Here is a 17,060-nt window from a genome sequence, read left to right as displayed (position 1 = left end):
CTGCTGCTAGCCTGAAGAAGGCCATGTCACACCATGCTGCCAGCACGGAAAGCAAACAAGCAGATCCAACAGAAGCACAGGGTACCTCAGTGGCATTTGGCAGCACAGAAACTGCAGTCCTTTACAAACAGTAATGAATTAACTTTTACAGGGCATGCAAGGAAGTGGAGGAGGGGACTGCATGACACAAAGGCAGCAACTATTGCCAAGTTTTTTTTCCTCTCAAAAGGTAGGTCAAAACAGTTTTGCATGAATACTTGCTGCTACATGGGATTTTGATACTGAAGGTCTTGCCATACTCTGTCACTCAAGAGGCCACTTTGGCTTTGTACATGCCTTCTGTGTCATAGCTACACCAATACTGAAATTGGCCCTTTCAGAGGATTTCCAGGAAAACAAGCCAGTGCTTTACTGAGGCAAAGCACAGGGAAAGAAGCTTGCTTATACAATCAAAATACTGGCTTTGGGCCCTGACAGTTTCTAGAAACATGGGTTTGGGTCTCCTGAAGTGGTGGAAAAAGAAAGAGGAAAAAAGTTTGAAACCACACCCCTGTGCTCAAAGTTGCCATTGGACACACTGGGGTCAAACCCAGCACACTGTATGGAGCTTATTCACATAGTTTTATCAGTTCAGCATGTTCCTGAAAAGCTAGAAATGTAGCCTATCATGGTACTACTATACCAACCATCAGCTACACACTGTTAATCATAGAAGGCAGACCAGCGCCTCACACTTTTGCAACTGACATAGAAATAAATACACATGCAGAAAGAGCTGTTTGCTACCAGAGCACCCGCTTCCTTACCTTGCTATGGATGCAAATCCTGCAGCTCTGGCATTTAGGGTGAGCTGTACATCTAAAATCCACGGCGATAGCCAGAGAGGGTAGATTTAGATTAGGTATTATGAAGAATTTTTTTCCTGTGAGGGTGGTGAGGCACTGAGACAGGTTGCCCAGAGAAGTCATGGCTGCCCCATCCCTGGAGGTGTTCAAGGCCGGGTTAGATGGGGCTCTGAGCAACCTGATCTCATAGAAGGTGTTCCTGCCCATGGCAGGGGGTTGAAACTGGATGATCTTCAAGGTCCCTTCCAATGCAAGCACCACTGTACGATTCTGTGATCAGTGCTGTACCAATTAAGGGTACAAACATCCTCCAAACATATTTTATTTTTTTTTTGTTCTCCAAAACAGACACAGGATCAAAACAAGCCAAGATCTCTGGGCACACAAAATACATGTCACAGCCAACTGGGAAGCTTTGCCCCTCAAAGAGAAGCTAAGAAAGGATTGCACAAAACAACGTTCCACGCAGAGCTGGCTTTGCCTTACCAGCTGTTACCTGCCTACAACTGCATTAGGCTTATCTACTGCAAGAGATGCTGAGGTCTCCTGGAGTGCCAACCTGCTCACCCACAGCACTTCTTACTCTCTAGCAGTGCTGTCAGCTCACACCCAACAGGCTTGGAAAACTTCTGTGCCTTCCCAGAAGCACTTTACAATCGCACCTCCCTCACAGAAAAATCCCTTTCTTTCACATACCCATTTGCTAGATGCAGACCTGGGGCTCACCACGCTTGATTGCTCTTCCAAAGCAAAGTCATCAGGACTGAAGCCTCAGAAATAAAACTAGAAACGCCCAACTGAAACGCAGAATTAAAGTGCTTCCCACACCAAAAACTTCCCTAAAGGAAACTTTTACAGAAGGTTTTTCTACCATCCTCCACACAGACATGCTATCCCACTCTGCTTGCCATAGCTATGGGTGAAGCCAGCACAGACTGCCCAGTCAGACCTGCCACTTCAGGGAGCTTGCAAAGCACAAGGGATTTGGTACTTACTATCCCTCCCAAGCAGAACCTTGAAATGAGGTGCTGAGGACCACCTTGCTGAGAGGACTGAGATCATGCAGAAGCACTTCAAGTGCCAGCAGTAGCACTGATGCCTTAGCTACAGTTTCATCCTCCCTAGTAAACAGAGCCAGAGACAGCCAGAGATGCCAAGACAAGGAACTCCTTCAGCAGCTGCAGCCAAATGAGCAAAGCAGAAAAATGTCTTTTGATCATTGTAACTACAACAGCATTTCAGTTTGGTAGAGTCAAGAGAACAAGACCGCAACCCCGAGGAATAGGAAAACCACATTTTCTTGTCAGACAACCACAACTGAAAAGCAAGTGCAATCCTTGCCCTCCCTGGAACAGGCGCTGGACAACCAGGGCGCAGCAAGTTTCTTTTAGATACCCAACTTGTGGCATTTGGTCAGGCAGGGAAAAGAATTTGCAAGGTCAGGCCTTTATCAGGGATGGGAAAGGAAAGCTCAGCGTGGTAACAGGTCGTCACTGTGATGGCAGCACAGCTGCTGCCTCCAAGGAAGCAAAAACACACACACACACACACACACACACACACACACACCATTCTCTTCTTTCCCATTATTTTTTATAATAGAAGAACTGCAATTTAAGTGTATGTCCATCTCCAAAACTGGATATCTGGACAACTATCACATAAAAGTTTGAAATTTAATGAGAGCACCAGCTCAGTTACTAAAGACAGATCTCTCCTTTTCTGCCCTGCATGGTCCAAGACATGGTGGTCTCCAACACACTCTACGCCAAACCTCATGTCTTGTGAGAGAAAACCCAGAATCAAAATAACAGTTGAGCAGTACAGTGGTTGGTTGACTACTGATGCAGAAAGGATTTCAATGTACAGATTTTCTGAATGAGAGGGGAAGAGTAGGATTAATTTTCAGATTATTTTCTTGTTTGTTTCCATCAATGGCAGCCTAGCCAAAACCTGCCAGTACGGACAAAAAAGAAAAGGACCCCTGCAATTTTACTGCTAACATTGCTGTTAGGTTCTAATCTTTTTACTTGGAAGAGCAGCTATATGGAAGCAGGAGCTTTTGAAATAGAGGATTTTACTGAAGGGTATGACCAAACTTTGGAAAAAAGACAAAATCTACCCTTTGTCATAGCCCCCAAGATAGCTACTTATTTAAGCCTCCCTGAAGAGCGTTATAAAAGTACTCCCAAGCCAGTGCTAAGATGCTGCTGCTACAGAAGTATAAAGTGTTAAGTTCTTGTAAGCAGCTATAAAACCCCAGTAAACCCACAGGTATGCTCCCATTGCAATTCTCCTTCTGAGAAACTTTCCAGCCTGGTACTTCAGGAAGTTAATTGGTCTTCAGGGTACCAGCACATGTTTTTCCCAGTCACCTTTATTGGTAGAACTTCAAATTTGGACAAATGCTTTCCCAACAGCTGCATTGCCCTTGCTTCAACTTCCAACAGCTGAAGATGGCATGTAGTACAATCAACTAGGACAAAGACCCAGGACTCTATTGATAAAGTATAGTGAGGAGGAGAGTGCAATCCTGTCACTCAAAGAGTGGTCCCAAAGACCCAATTATACGATTTATCAGAAAAAGACAGCCCCTGTGTTGAGATTAGATACTGTGACAGCAACACACTTCTCTTTCTCAGTAACATGGTGAACATCTCTTTTCATGCTGTACAGTGCCAAGGAAGGCAAAGATCATAGGGATAGTTGTTACTCCTGACATCATATTCAGCAGATAGAAAATGAAATAAGAAATAACCTGTAAAAGCCTAACGCGAATTTTAGGAACAGTGGAGGTCCTGGAGTTTCCTATGGGAAGCAGGGAACTCTTTTCACAAGAAAAGAGAGACTTAAGCCCTTGCTGAGTCTAAGCTTCTTCCCACATTCACTGTATGCAATTCTAGGATGCCTTATTGCAAGAGGTCAACTCAGGTAACCAGAAAGGCTATCTTGCAATTTCCTTACAGAACAGCAATGGGGAGTTTGTTAGCATGTGGCAAAGGTATGTTGTGCCGACTACCTCAGCCCATCCATTGGGACTGGTATGTGTGCGTACAAGAGTAGCTTCAGGGGCTGCATCTGAAAGAGCAGCTTGTGAAACGCTGAGCATGCAGCACAATAAACCTCTCCCTCAGAAGGCTGAGGAAGCCAGCTGCCAGGAGAGTATGCTCCAAACCAAACCACTCATCCTCCTACACAAAGAGCGCCTCTCCAAGAGGAACAGCATGTGTGTGGAGTTGCTTCCAAGCACTTACTCACCATGCAGACACCTAGCAGAACCACTAACTCCAAACGGTATAGCCCATGCATTGGCCAGTGGACAACAGCAGCTTTCAGCTATTAACAGTTTGGGATGGATTTCAACCAGTTCCTCGGACACCAATAACCACACACAGATTCCCCAACAGCTCTCAAACTACAGACATTCACTTCCCTTTGATCATATAACACATTCAAAGAGGCAAAGGCATGGCCTTCTTGTCAAGCCAAGAACAAGCCTTTGCTACCAGCCTCTCACTGCTCCAGGGTCTGCTTCAATGAGGAGAAAAAAAATGAGAGCAAAGGAGCTGCCCAGGCCCAGCCATATATCCACCACATGCTAGATACCCACAGTGAACCAATCCCATGCCTGGTTGGATGGTCCACACCACAAGTTCAACCTAGCACCCTCAGGAGCCAGCAGTAGTTCAATCAGATCCAGACAGCACAGCTGGATCCATGTGCTAGAACTCAGAAATGGTCTTTCCCAGCATGCCAAGCAGTTTTGCAAAGTGGTGGTGTATCCTCAAGAGAGTGAGAATACTAACTTGCGTATTTAGAAGAAAGAAAATAAAACAACTACCATCTGCTCACACTGAAGCAAAATCAAAGCTGTGAAAGGCTTCCTTCATCTGTTGAGCAAACCAGCAGGTTAGGAAGGAGGGCAGTGAGAGAAGAGCACAAGGGGGACAACTTCAGTGCAAAGATGATGGGAGGAAGCTGCTGCCGAGTTGTCCCCATGAACCTGCACTGCATGGCAGACACAGACACAGACAGATGCAGGTGCTGACAGAGCAGGGGCAAGCCAGTTTCCCTAGGCACCTGCAGGTGTTGCACCCAGCTGCCAGCAGCCCGAGCAGGCTCCACCTGTGTGACAGAGACACTGCTGAAGTCAATATTAGAGTTAACCTCTCCATAGCTAAGGAGACTACTAAGGCCAATGAGCCCCATGGAAGCAGACCCACACAACTCAAGATAATAATTTAGAGAGTCCTGTCTCACAGCTGGCACTCTGACTCTACACCAAACCCACAACAACAAACTGCCCTGCAGTACACTGTGTCAGCTCTGCACCTTAAAGGACATGGCCTGGGGCACGCGACCTGTCCCTCATGCTTGGGCCACAGCTGGTTCCCTGTAGGCCTGATAAACGGGAGGAAAAGTAAGGACTTGAGGCTCTCCTTTTTCCAGCCTCAGCAGAGGGGCGCACAGGCAGAGCCATGCACCACCATGGTCTGCAGGCAAACTACAGCAACCCATGCACACATCCTATCTTTTCCCTCAGACAGCAGCAGACTGGTTTCAATGAAACCATCACTGCCATGAGGGAGTGCTGTCCTGCCTCTGTCCCTCCAGCCCATGTCACACCTTTCTTCTGCCACCACAAGCCTTTGATACCTTAAGAACCAGAAGGACAGATAAAAGATTACAGAAACTGATCCCAGCTAAATGATCCAGGGAGAAAGATACAGATACAAATCATAAAACCACATAGATAATAGAGAGATAAGTTAGCAGTTTCCCCCATTCAGATCCCTGTGCAACCAGACATGATTTCTTTGAGAAGGGTGATGGGGAATCAGACCCCTGACAAGTCTTTTGCAGCAGCATTCATTTAAGAAGTGATAGGAAACTACGATCAAACATTTATATAATTGAGGGGTGTACTGAGTATTTATGAGGACAGCTTAACCCTTTCCTAACGTTTCTACACATTTGAGGTTACATTTAGGATATAAGGAGTTTCAAACAAATCACAGGGGACAGGAAAACACTAAAGTGTGCTTTACCTTCTGGATACAGGAATTGGGAGCAGACAAAGAACCCATCCTGCATGCAAGAGTGAAACAGGCACTTGGTGCAGACAGATTAAGGTATGAAGTAGCAGACTCCCCCAAGCCCTGAGCAACAGGGCACCCATCAGCCTCCAGCTTGAGCTTGTGCCTCACTCAAGTGCCCAGGAACCTTGCAGCAGGCAATAACAAATGGTGTTGCACAATCCGTGATAGTGATGCATTTTCTCCACCCAACATAAAGGTATACTATGCCTCTGATTAGTCTAAGCCTCAAAAGAAAAAGTAAATATGCAGGAACCTGCAGGTATGGCAAGAAGCTTATGAGAGTGCATTTTCAAAAGATAATTTAAAGCCTGAGCATGCATCACAGGGCCAGAGTCTTCAGACAAGGAATTCTTCAAGATACATTAATAATTATGAAGTAACTATGGGTGGGGGTTTTAAGTGAAAGCTAAGAAATGCAACTTTAATTCCAAGGAAATGACAAAAGTAGTGTTCAAAGCTTCTACTGGCTGCAAAACTTCAGTGCTCTAATAGGACTTGACATTTAGATGCTGCTGCCATGAAACAAACAGCAGCATCCAGCTCTTGTTCCAACGGCAGCCTGGTAGACTGCTCTCTCAGGAAAGAGAATCATAGAACTGTTTGGTTGAAAAAGACCTTTGAGATCATTGAGTCCAACTGTACCTGTCCACTGCTAAATTATAGCTCTGAGCACCCTATCCACTTGTCTTGTAAACACCTCCAGGGATGGTGACTAAGCCACTTCCCTGGGCAGCCCGTTCCAGTGAAGAATTTTTTTCCCTAATATCTACTCTGAACCTACCCTGGTGCAACTTAAGGCCATTTATTCTCATCCTATCACTTGTTACTTGGGAGAAGAGACCAGCACCCCCCTTGCTACAACCTTCCTTCAGTTGGTTGTAGAGAGCAACAAGGTCTTCCCTCAGTCTCCTTTTCCCTAGGCTGAACAACCCAGTTCCCTCAGCTGAGAGACCTCTTAGTTCACCCCCAGGACGGGATGGAATTAACGTGGCCAGACTTTGAATGAAGTTTGCCATTTGAGTCAATGCAGCAGCTTCAACTTCTAGGACTTCTCTCGCAACACTTCAGAGTATTACTTCCCCATAAGCTGACACAGACAGGCCTGAAGAGGCAACATTGACGCTACCCAGTAGCAGACCCTTGCACACAAAGGAGTACCAGCTCTCAAACTAGAGTCCAGTGTTCCTTGCAGAGCATCCTTCCACCACAGGACATCCCCCATCTAGCTCCACTCCAGCAAGAGCAACCTCCTTTATACCCAGCACCCAGCAACCCTACAGACAACACTAGGGCCACAGGGACACACATGGTCTGCAGTTCAGAGCTGAGCATCAAAAACCCAGCCCCAACAAGAATGCAAATGACCCTTCACCAGGAGATTGGGCACTTAAGCCAGAGTCAGCATCCCCCACACCACTGTCAAGATCCTACTGCTGTGCCAGGAGCTTGTTTTGCTGGTGTACAGCTCTCCCCAAAGAGTCAGCCAAGGTCTCCACTCAAACTGAACTGCACAAGGCAAATCTAAGCACAGAGGTGAGTACTGGAGGAGGAAAATGAAGTGAAAATATTGCCCTCAGGTTTGAGGTTTGGTTTTTTTTGGTGGATTTGGTGTATGTGTGTCTGTCTATGTGCATAATTTGTTTTACTACCACCCAACTGCCTATTCACTCTTCCCTACTTCTTCAGCATAGGGTCAGGATTAGCTCCCACTTTTCTTGGACATATTACTTGGGTGTGCCGTACAAGAACTGTAAATTCACAATTTCTGGCACTTTTAACAAAAAGTGAGCCTCCTCCTTTCCCCTGAAGGGCACACAGCTCACTCCTTTGCAGAATACTTGTATTTCATCATTCACCACAAGAAACAGATGTCAAAGGTTGAGAGGGTGGATTTATTATTTTTTTTTTTTTTTTTCAGCATTTGAAGATAAAAGTATTTTCACAGCCACAAAATTTGTTCAGCAGCTCAGGGAGACCATCTGTCTCCGTGGGTGGTACATACGCAGGCGATTTGGAGGACACCGACAGCAGGGGAAAAGAAATCACATGGCAAACGCCTTAAGTACAGGGTAGGCTGGAGCGCATGCTGCTCTTGTACTTCTGGGCAGTGCCGATTTTGAAAGCCGAACCAACAAGAAGGGAAATCCCTGCAGATGAAACCAGTGGCACTTCCCCTATACCACCTCTTTCAGCAGGACGAAGCCTACAAGCTCGCCATCAGGAAGCAAGTAATACCATATTAGCCAGAGGGATTAATAATTGACAGCAGGCCCTTCTCTTACAAACCGGCTCGTAAACTTTTAAAGTATTAAGTATTCAAAAAATGTGAGACCGCTCCAGGGTATAACAATCACCCTGCACCACTTGCAGTCACCACATAGAACACAATACAACTGGTACCTGGGCTACAGTCCAGTACATGCTCCTCCTGCTGAAAAGGAGCAGAGAGGCAGTGTGTGTACAAGAGGCAGTGGGAATGATCAAAGATCAAGAAATATGCAGAAAGACAAGAGGCTAGGGAAACATGCTCCTTTCAGAAAAGCAGAGCCCTCCCAGACTTTGGAGACAGGCTTTACCACATCAGAAACTCTAGGATGAGTCGTGCCTGCAGTCAGATGCTGATAGTCCATCCTAGACTTTTCCCTCCCATCTAATGAGAAGCGCCTGGCACTCCAGGAGTCTGCTGTTCACTACTGTCACAAACAAATATCCTCCCACTGAGGTGTTGTTCTGACCCAAGTAAATACCCTAGCTGGTCTTTACTGGCCACGCACCACATGCACCATCAAACAGACCCTCGTAAAACAGAACAAGGCACCATTCCCATAACTCATCTGCAGCATCAAAGGAGACTGCTCAGCAGGCAACAGCACACATTTTTTCAAAGGCTACTGGAAAATTTCCTCATGCAATTCCACAGGTAGCCTCACAGCAAGAGCAATCAGGTGAACTGCTCTCTGCGGCACCATCCTTCAGGAGGCAAAGCAGTAGGCACAGGCAGAAGGGGAAAAGGTATGGCCTACGACTAAGAATGAAAGAATGCAGTTGGAAGTCCTTTCCCATTAAGTCATGATCAGTTTAGCTCCAAGTCAGAGCTTCCTTCCCTATCTACTCCATGGCACGGGTGTTTGAAGCGTGCTAATGCTCAGCTGCCCAGGCCTCCCTGCTGTGGACAGGGCTCCATGCTCCCACTCCTGAGCTTGCAGAAAAGCAACCCAGCTGCAGAGATGATGAACTGCAAAAAAGCGGTTGTAAACACTCAATTACCTGAAGGGCTCCAGCAAAGACATTGGCTTGGACTTCACAAGTCTAACACCTCTCAGTTAGTGCTAAACAAGCTGCTCAGGAGCAAACAGCTCAACTCCTTCAGGAGCTTCACACCTGCAGATGCAATTAACACCGTTTAGCCGGCTATCCCAGAACTTCTAGGGATGAGAGATTGTTTAATACTGATGTGCTGATGCTCATCAGGTTTGGTGATAGGCGGGGAAGGGGGGGGGGGGGGGGGGGGGGGGGGGGGAAGACAGTTACAGAAATGCTGTCAGGGTGCCTTGTAGGGATTTCGGCACAGAAAAAATACATTTAGAAATGAGGTTTAATTTCACACAGGCTCGAGGTCCTGGCAACAGAGCTGGTTTGCAAAGTCACAAGTTTGTAGAACATGCTATGCTAGGAAGCTCCTGTAATCAAGGCAGCAGGACAGTTAACAAATTGTTTTGTCACAGAACGAGTTAAAACCTCATCAGCTCAATCTCCTTCATGACAGTGTTCGTCACTATGGAAAATGGCGAGGGTTGAAGCAATCCCAAGGAGGAAGGAGGGCAAGTGTAATACCTCTAATGCCTGAAACTGCAGACCAAGCAAAATGGCACACAGGGCAGAAGGAAGCTGAGTGCCTCCAGCACCATTTAACTGAGCAGGTACAGCATTGCACCAGTGTGCACCAATGCTTGTTCCACAGTGCCACTTCTGACCACTCAAATGGAAACAGAAATAGCCCACAAGTATATGGGGTCACACTAAGAACGACCAATATTATTAGACATGAAGTCCCTTCACAAGATTTCAGCAGCTTTTGCCTCAGTCAAGAGACCCAGCTTCCTAAATCCCAGGTTAAGCCAATACATGTTCCTATGCTGGAAACAGTAACAAAGGTGCCTACATGCCATGGAAACTTTCCTTTTTGGAGTGCAGGGAGATCTTGGGACTTCAATAACGTCCAGAGAATTATTGACAACTCTAGGCAAGAGCGCTCTGTAAAGTTCAAATGTTGACCAGGTGATTTTCATGAGAAGAATGTCACCCTGATAAGGGGAGGCATACGTAAGCAACACTTCCTTGTTGCGAGATCAGATACACATGAGCAGCATGTGCAAGTCTTACAAACGCAGGCTGGAGTATGAAGAAGGTTACTCCCGCTCCTCAGCCCTCTACACACTCCTTCACTAGGGAACAGAGCCCCAGTGGCACCGAAGGACACAGAGAAGAGAGTGCTCATCAGATTATATCTGTAAATACTGACAGCCTAGATATCAAGTTTTTGAGCCATAGGTTCAATAGATAGGAGACAGCCAACCCAAAGCAGCTGGGTCAAAAGTGGCACCAGCTTCCAACCATGCAATTCTATTTCAGCTCTGGTTTGTCTTAAAGGCAAAAGGGTTCAAGCACTACCTAAACCAGCTACTCTGCTACATCCAGTTCAGCTGGGAGATAGGCTGAATATTTTCCCCTTCCACAAAACATGTTTGCCTCTGCTTTGTTTTGTAGGCATGCACAAGCCATGAGATCTTACAATACTATTGACAGTTTCTGCTGAGAAGATAGAGGCTCTTCAGAGACAGGTACCTATTTTGAGGAAGCAGCTACTCCCTTCCTGAATTTTTAAAACACAGTTCTGCAAGCATCCTTCCAAACGCAGACAAGTATTATGGGTACCGGCAATGCTCTAACAGACTTCATACACACAGAGCTGCTATTTCTGAGTACTAAGCACTTCTTGATTAGATGCATAGAGAACATTAACCAGTCACAGCTGTCTGCAAAAGCATTACCTTGACTCTAAAGGCCTGCCCGCTAGGTTCCAAGCCAGCAGGTTCATAAAGGCAAGCCTGTGCCAGGAAGGACACCAAAGCAGACTGAAGCTCTCAGTACTTCATACAGCTCAATACATACAAACTATCTTGGCACTGCGTGACGAACAAAAGGGAGGAGAAAGACCCACTCTCAGACATTTCTAACCCCTGAAAACCAAAACTATACTGAAGCCCAACATTCAATGTTTAAGACCAGTAACTACCATATGCATTTGAAGCCATTCATTTTCTTGAGCTGTCTAGACTAGCAAAGCTCTAGGGTGGGGAAAGAGTATTCACTAGAGAGGAAGGGAAGATGTTTAACACTAACTACAGAAAAGGAGAGTTTTCTCCAGCAATAGCCTTCCTACATAATTTCAGTTACTTCTGGATGGCTCAGAACTGTGGATGGCAGGTGATCCTATCTGTAGGGACAAAACAAAGCCTCTGCTGCAAATCCAAACCTCAACTCACAAAACTATCAGCCTTACAACAGAAAAGTTGTCTACTGCGGCTCTCCCCCACACCTTTTGTTTCCCTTTGTTGTTGCTTTCAAAAGCCTCGCCAGCATCCCCACCCAACCACTCTCTCCCATTTTCCCAGGCTTGACCTTTCTTGCATCCATTACCTGCTCTTCACACATACATATCACTATAAAGCACTCCTCCTGCATGGCAACCCTTCCTATTGCGAGCAGCAGAGCAGTCAGTAAGTTGAGACTTGGCTCCATGTTCACTGGGACTCCAATTTAATTTTTACCTACTCCCCAAGCTCCTGAATCAATGCCAAAGGGAACGCTCGTTTTGGCAGTCAAGTCTCCCAGATGAAAAGTTACAGCCAAAGTGCTGGGGGTAGGACCAAGCCAGCCTATTAATAGGTCGATTATAATATGAATCTGGGGAACTACTCTCAAATATGCTTACCCTCCTGGACCTAGGGCCCTCAGGGGCAGAGAGGAATACCTAACTCAGCATTTTCAGTTTCTTTGCTGCATTTGGAGCCAGGGAGGGTGGAAAATCCTGTCTGTACCCTGCTTAGAAAAACATGGTTTTCCAGAAGGCTGGCTGAGCTATTGTTTTCTTCCTTTCTCCCCCAGAAAGCCTATCTTATTCATACTTACACAGGAGTTCCCTCTGCCTCGACAGAAAAGACCTAGAATTTTAAAGCTCCCACCTTGGATTAAAAAGGTTGATATTAACAATTTTCCTGTGGAAAATACAGAGCTACTCCAAGAAGCAACACCAAGCAAGGCATCTCAAGAGCCTTCTCACCACCAGCCTCTCCGCAGTACACTGGATTGTTGAAGAAGACAGACTCCATGGACAGACAGGGAGCAAAACTTAAGCTATTTGAGAGCATGAAGAGAACAAAAGGCTGGACTGAAGCAGCAAGGTTATAACTTCAGGAGACAGTTAGATTGCTATACCTGTTACATCCACCTTCCAGGTGGCAGCCCACAAACTAAGACCCCTTTAAAAGTGTTGAGGTGAGGCAAGCATGCATGGTAGCAAATAGAGAGCCCAGAGGCAGTAACAAGTAGTATACACATATTTCATCATAGCTACAGCTACCTCTCCAGCACACCCACAAGGCTGCTTCTCCAGTGTTCCTGAATAATCCAAACTGTTCTTGCATGTCTCCACATTTTCCAATCATGTCTCCCATCCCACCAGCGCTGTACCTCACAGCCGACCAGAAGCAGAAGGCAGCCGCAGCCCCTTGTGACCCTGACTGACATTACACCAACAAGCATATCAAGACCTGTATGGAAACCTTGCAAAATTATGCTGTGAAGGTGTTTAGAAGTTCCCAAATTTATCTTGTTTTACATAAACATCTCACGATGCTAAGCCTTTAGCAGTTGAAGGACATGCCAACTACATTCACTTCTTGCAGTGTTTATCATATTGGGGTCATTCTGTATCAAGAACAGCAGCCTTAACAGTTTAAACGCAAGTAATTCTCTGTGTTGCTTGTAGTAAGATAAGGAGAGAGAATGAACTCTCCCTTAGTTGGGAGACACTTGGTCACTGATCAAACCTTTATGTTATTAAAGGTTTTACCTTTATGTTATTAAAGGTGCAAAGAAACACAGGCTTCAAAGCACATATCAATACACATTATGCTCATCCATCAGAAATGAAGGAAAAAGCAACACCAGTTACCATTATTGGACAGGCTTGATAAGACTTCCCTATAACACAAGACACTGAAGCATCTACGAACTGCACGGTTTGGATTCAATTCACCAAACAAAATTGCAATCAGCTTGCCAACAAATGAGAAGTTATTAATTTTCCACACATCTCTTATTTCACCCTAGGTTTTACAACTCTTTGCTGCCCTCACACCACCCAAGGCATTTGAAAAACCTTTCTGCAAAGGGAGAACACTCTTTCTAACCCATGTGCTATTAAACATTTAAGCCTTGATTTTCAAGCAAATTCTTTGCCTCTGATTACTCACACGTTTAAAGCCAGGATCTTAATTCCTCTTAACACAAACTCCCAGTCTACCACCAAGCAAACAGAAAACTCTCAAACCAAACCTGCACACTGTGTATGTATATAGATATGTACAAACATGTACTGAACTTTCTATGCAGAATTCACTTATGAGAGAACTACCCAGCACACCTCAAGGCAGGAAGTTGTGGCAGAAGGGAACTCTTTGGTAGTCATCTCTCCATCTCATGAGTCTAAAAGGCTATGCTGGATCTGTCACCTACCACCAAGGAAATTTTAAGATTAAGGAAAAAGAAACAAAACCAAACCACCCAAAACTCAACACTGTTTCACAAGAAAACCAACACAGATTAGTTCATTTTTTTTAAATCCTTAAAGTGACCTTTCGTTAAGTCAATGGGAGCACTTTCATTACAGAAGAGTGGCTCTCCATCACATTTTACAGAGTAGGAAAATACAGCAGAGTCCAGACCTAGTTCATCCAAAAGGCCTTGAGTTCTTTGATTAAGCCAGAAACAACATCCAGGAGTCAACTCCCAGACTTGAGCTTCAACCACTAAATATGCTTCAAAGCAATTCTGTTGCTAAGCTAATAGCTGCAGGAGACACTTCCTACACCCACTTAAACCAGCAGACACTAATCTCTCTATCTGCAATAGATACACATGCCATAGGGGTCTGGACAGGATAAGCAAAACAGACATTTAAGTGCACATACAGCCTGGGGAATCTTTGGAGCTCAGATTCACAGGGTACAGGAACTAAGAGATTTCTAGAGAACCTCACAGAGTGTGAGAACTAAGGAGATTGAGACACTTTTCCACTCCTGTACCTTTCCTGAGGAGAGCATTAATTCTAGCAGGAAGGTGGAAGCTGGCATGCCTGTGTCATATCTATAGATATTGCAGAGCTCCCAACTGCTCCTGGATATATCTGACTCAAACTGATCCATACTTGTGACAGAAAAATCATCATGCTACAGAACCAAACTGGAAGCAGCAGAGCACTGCCAAAATAAGCACCTACATGTGCCCCAGTACTCATTAAAAATTATTATTCCTAAACGCCTGAACTGCTGGGACATTTTTGGCTGCATCAAGGAAACTGCTTCAGCAGGACTAAGTGCTATTTCCCTCAAACCAACATAAAACTGCAGAAAATTGCTGATCTTGGAAATAAGGAGAGTCTCCAGTCGCTGGAAGCAGCCTTCAGATCCTATGGTGTAGCTGCCTGGCTAAGTCCTTCAAGGTAGACCCAGCCTGCCAGAGGAATGGGCTTCACAGCAAAACCACCTGAATGCAAACATTTCAGTTGGCTGCAAAAGGCACACACAGGTTCAGTTTGGTTACTCTGGAGAGATGCTAGTATTTCTCTGGAAAAGGATTCAGAAACGTGTGGTATCCCACGTACAAAAGCAGTTGATGCTTTGCACTACAGCATAGCCACATTTATCACCACCATTGGACTTCAAGGGCTTGTACCTACCTCAGGTGCCCCAAGCTGTAGTATCGTGACTCTCCATCTGTTGACCGAACTACCTTGACAGTGAACATGGGCTGCAGCTGCCGCAGCTCCAGCAGCACAATGGCCAGGTAGTGAATGAAGAGCAGCGCATCCACCAGAGACACTGCATACTGCACTATTCCTTGGTAGTTGGTGTCCTTCGAGTCCAAGATGCGAACGCCGTAAAAGAGCCAGTAGGAAAACACGAACAGGAATATAAGGACCAACAGAAGGGCCCGAAACACAAACACCCTCGGTATATCTGCCTTAGGCTGGCGGAAAAACAAAGCCCAGGTCCCAATCAGAAGAATGAGGAGTTTAAATGCCACAGAGATGAACAGTCCCTCACAGACAGTACCACATGGCTCCAGATCATCCCGCCACAGGATCTGGGGTAACAGAATGAAGGCGATGGGGGTAAGGAAGACAAGGAGTCCAAGAACAGCTGCCACTGTTAAGCCCAGGTAACGTTTGCAGTCCAACCCAACACTGTCCTCCAAATCCTTACTGATCCGGGCAATGTCCTCCTGTGAAATGCTGTGCTCAGACGTGCCCGTGATTGCTGTCGTGGTTTCACCCCAGTTGTCATCCTAGATGGAGGAAGAGATAAACAAAAATAGTATTGAAACAATCAGATTATTCCTTTCAGGTCTCCTATTTTTCCTGCCTGGAAAAAGATTGCTCCAAAAGACTTAAGTGCCAGAAAAAAAATATAGCTAAAGCAACACCTTCAATATGTTGAATAATCAACCCTGAAAATTAACAAATGTTTTAAAACAACAGCAGCTTGTCCAAAACAGCAACTACAGATGTTAGGTGATAAAAAGCTGTAACTATAGAGCAGGTAGCTCAGCTTGATATGCCACTCACTGCACCCCAGAGGTTCTTCTTCCAGCACATTTAACGAGTAATATCATATAACTCCTGGAATCTGCAGTAATCATCAGTTCCCATGTGTAGGGCAAAGACTAACACTCTTCCAGCCTACAAATTCTGCCGTGTAAGTGCACCACAGAAGAACCTGGAAGGGAAACTTTCATTTCAGCGTTTCAAGCCAGTTGTTGTTACACAATCAAAAACATGTTCACACATTATTTTTCCATCCATAACAGAAGTAACCACACTTCCAGCAAGTTCCTCCACTTTGTTTTCTTTTATTCTCCTCTACAGTAGCATTGATCTCAATAATTCACATATTCTAACACAAGATTATATAAAACAACGTGTCGCAGGTGGTCAAAGGATATTTTCAGGTATGGGGCTTTAAACGTAGATTATCTGAGACTACCAAGTAGCTCTGGTATCAGAGTCCAGGACACTGTCAGAAGGGACTCAGCCATGGAAAAGCTTACCTGAAAGAGTTGTCTCAAGCTTTAGATTACATTATGTTTTCTGATAAGTTTTCTTCCCTAAGCTAATGTGAGAGGACTTCTGCAAGCTAGTTCTCCCATCCCATGGTGCCTCCAATTGCTCCTTCCCGGTGCTGGCAGGGGCACAGAGTTAAACTGACATGTATGGATTTGACTCACAGCTGCTGCTTGAGTGACTCATGTACATGAAGACTCTTAATGCTTCCCACAAATACACAAACAGGGCAATGCATGTGCTTTGCTGGTTCGCACCCAACACCTTCATAGCTGCAAAGCTCATTCAGAAGCGTGTTTTGCTCTTTCTCCTATCCTTCCAAGTATCTTCCTGAAGCCTGTGTGATTTATAGGATTTCCACCTTCTCCCAGACTTTTCCAGCTATGTAAGCAGACCAGAGCATTTTGCTTTATACGGGCATAGTTTGAAACCTTTATTCACTTTTTCAAAAGAGGAAAAAGAAAGTGTCTTCAAGAATCTTTGGGAAAGCAACAGACAGAGGCAGCATGACTACTTTGAACTCCAGGGATTTAACTTCTAATGCTCTCCAAGACATGAATACCTCCCATACTCAGAGCAGTTGGGTTTTGAGACAGACCAACCACAGTCAGTGTCTTCAATTAACATGAGGGGATTTTGACTCACTTCTCACCAGAACAGAGGCCCCAGAAGAGAGATCTGCATTGTAGCATGTCCTGAAAGTCAGTGAAG

General features: G+C 45.3%; 1 protein-coding gene across 1 annotated transcript in view; it reads right to left on the bottom strand.

The window, feature by feature from the left end:
* Window positions 1-17,060, bottom strand: part of VANGL1 (VANGL planar cell polarity protein 1) — a 45,785-nt gene that overhangs the window by 16,542 nt on the left and 12,183 nt on the right. Inside the window, exon 4 of the mRNA XM_054079856.1 lies at window positions 14,967-15,574. Coding sequence (XP_053935831.1) covers window positions 14,967-15,574 — 608 coding nt within the window. The remainder of the gene's footprint in view (window positions 1-14,966; window positions 15,575-17,060) is intronic.

This window comes from Cuculus canorus, chromosome 1 (genome assembly GCF_017976375.1).
Source record: "Cuculus canorus isolate bCucCan1 chromosome 1, bCucCan1.pri, whole genome shotgun sequence".
NCBI classification, from domain to species: domain Eukaryota; kingdom Metazoa; phylum Chordata; class Aves; order Cuculiformes; family Cuculidae; genus Cuculus; species Cuculus canorus.
This window is presented reverse-complemented; position numbering and strand designations above follow the sequence as displayed.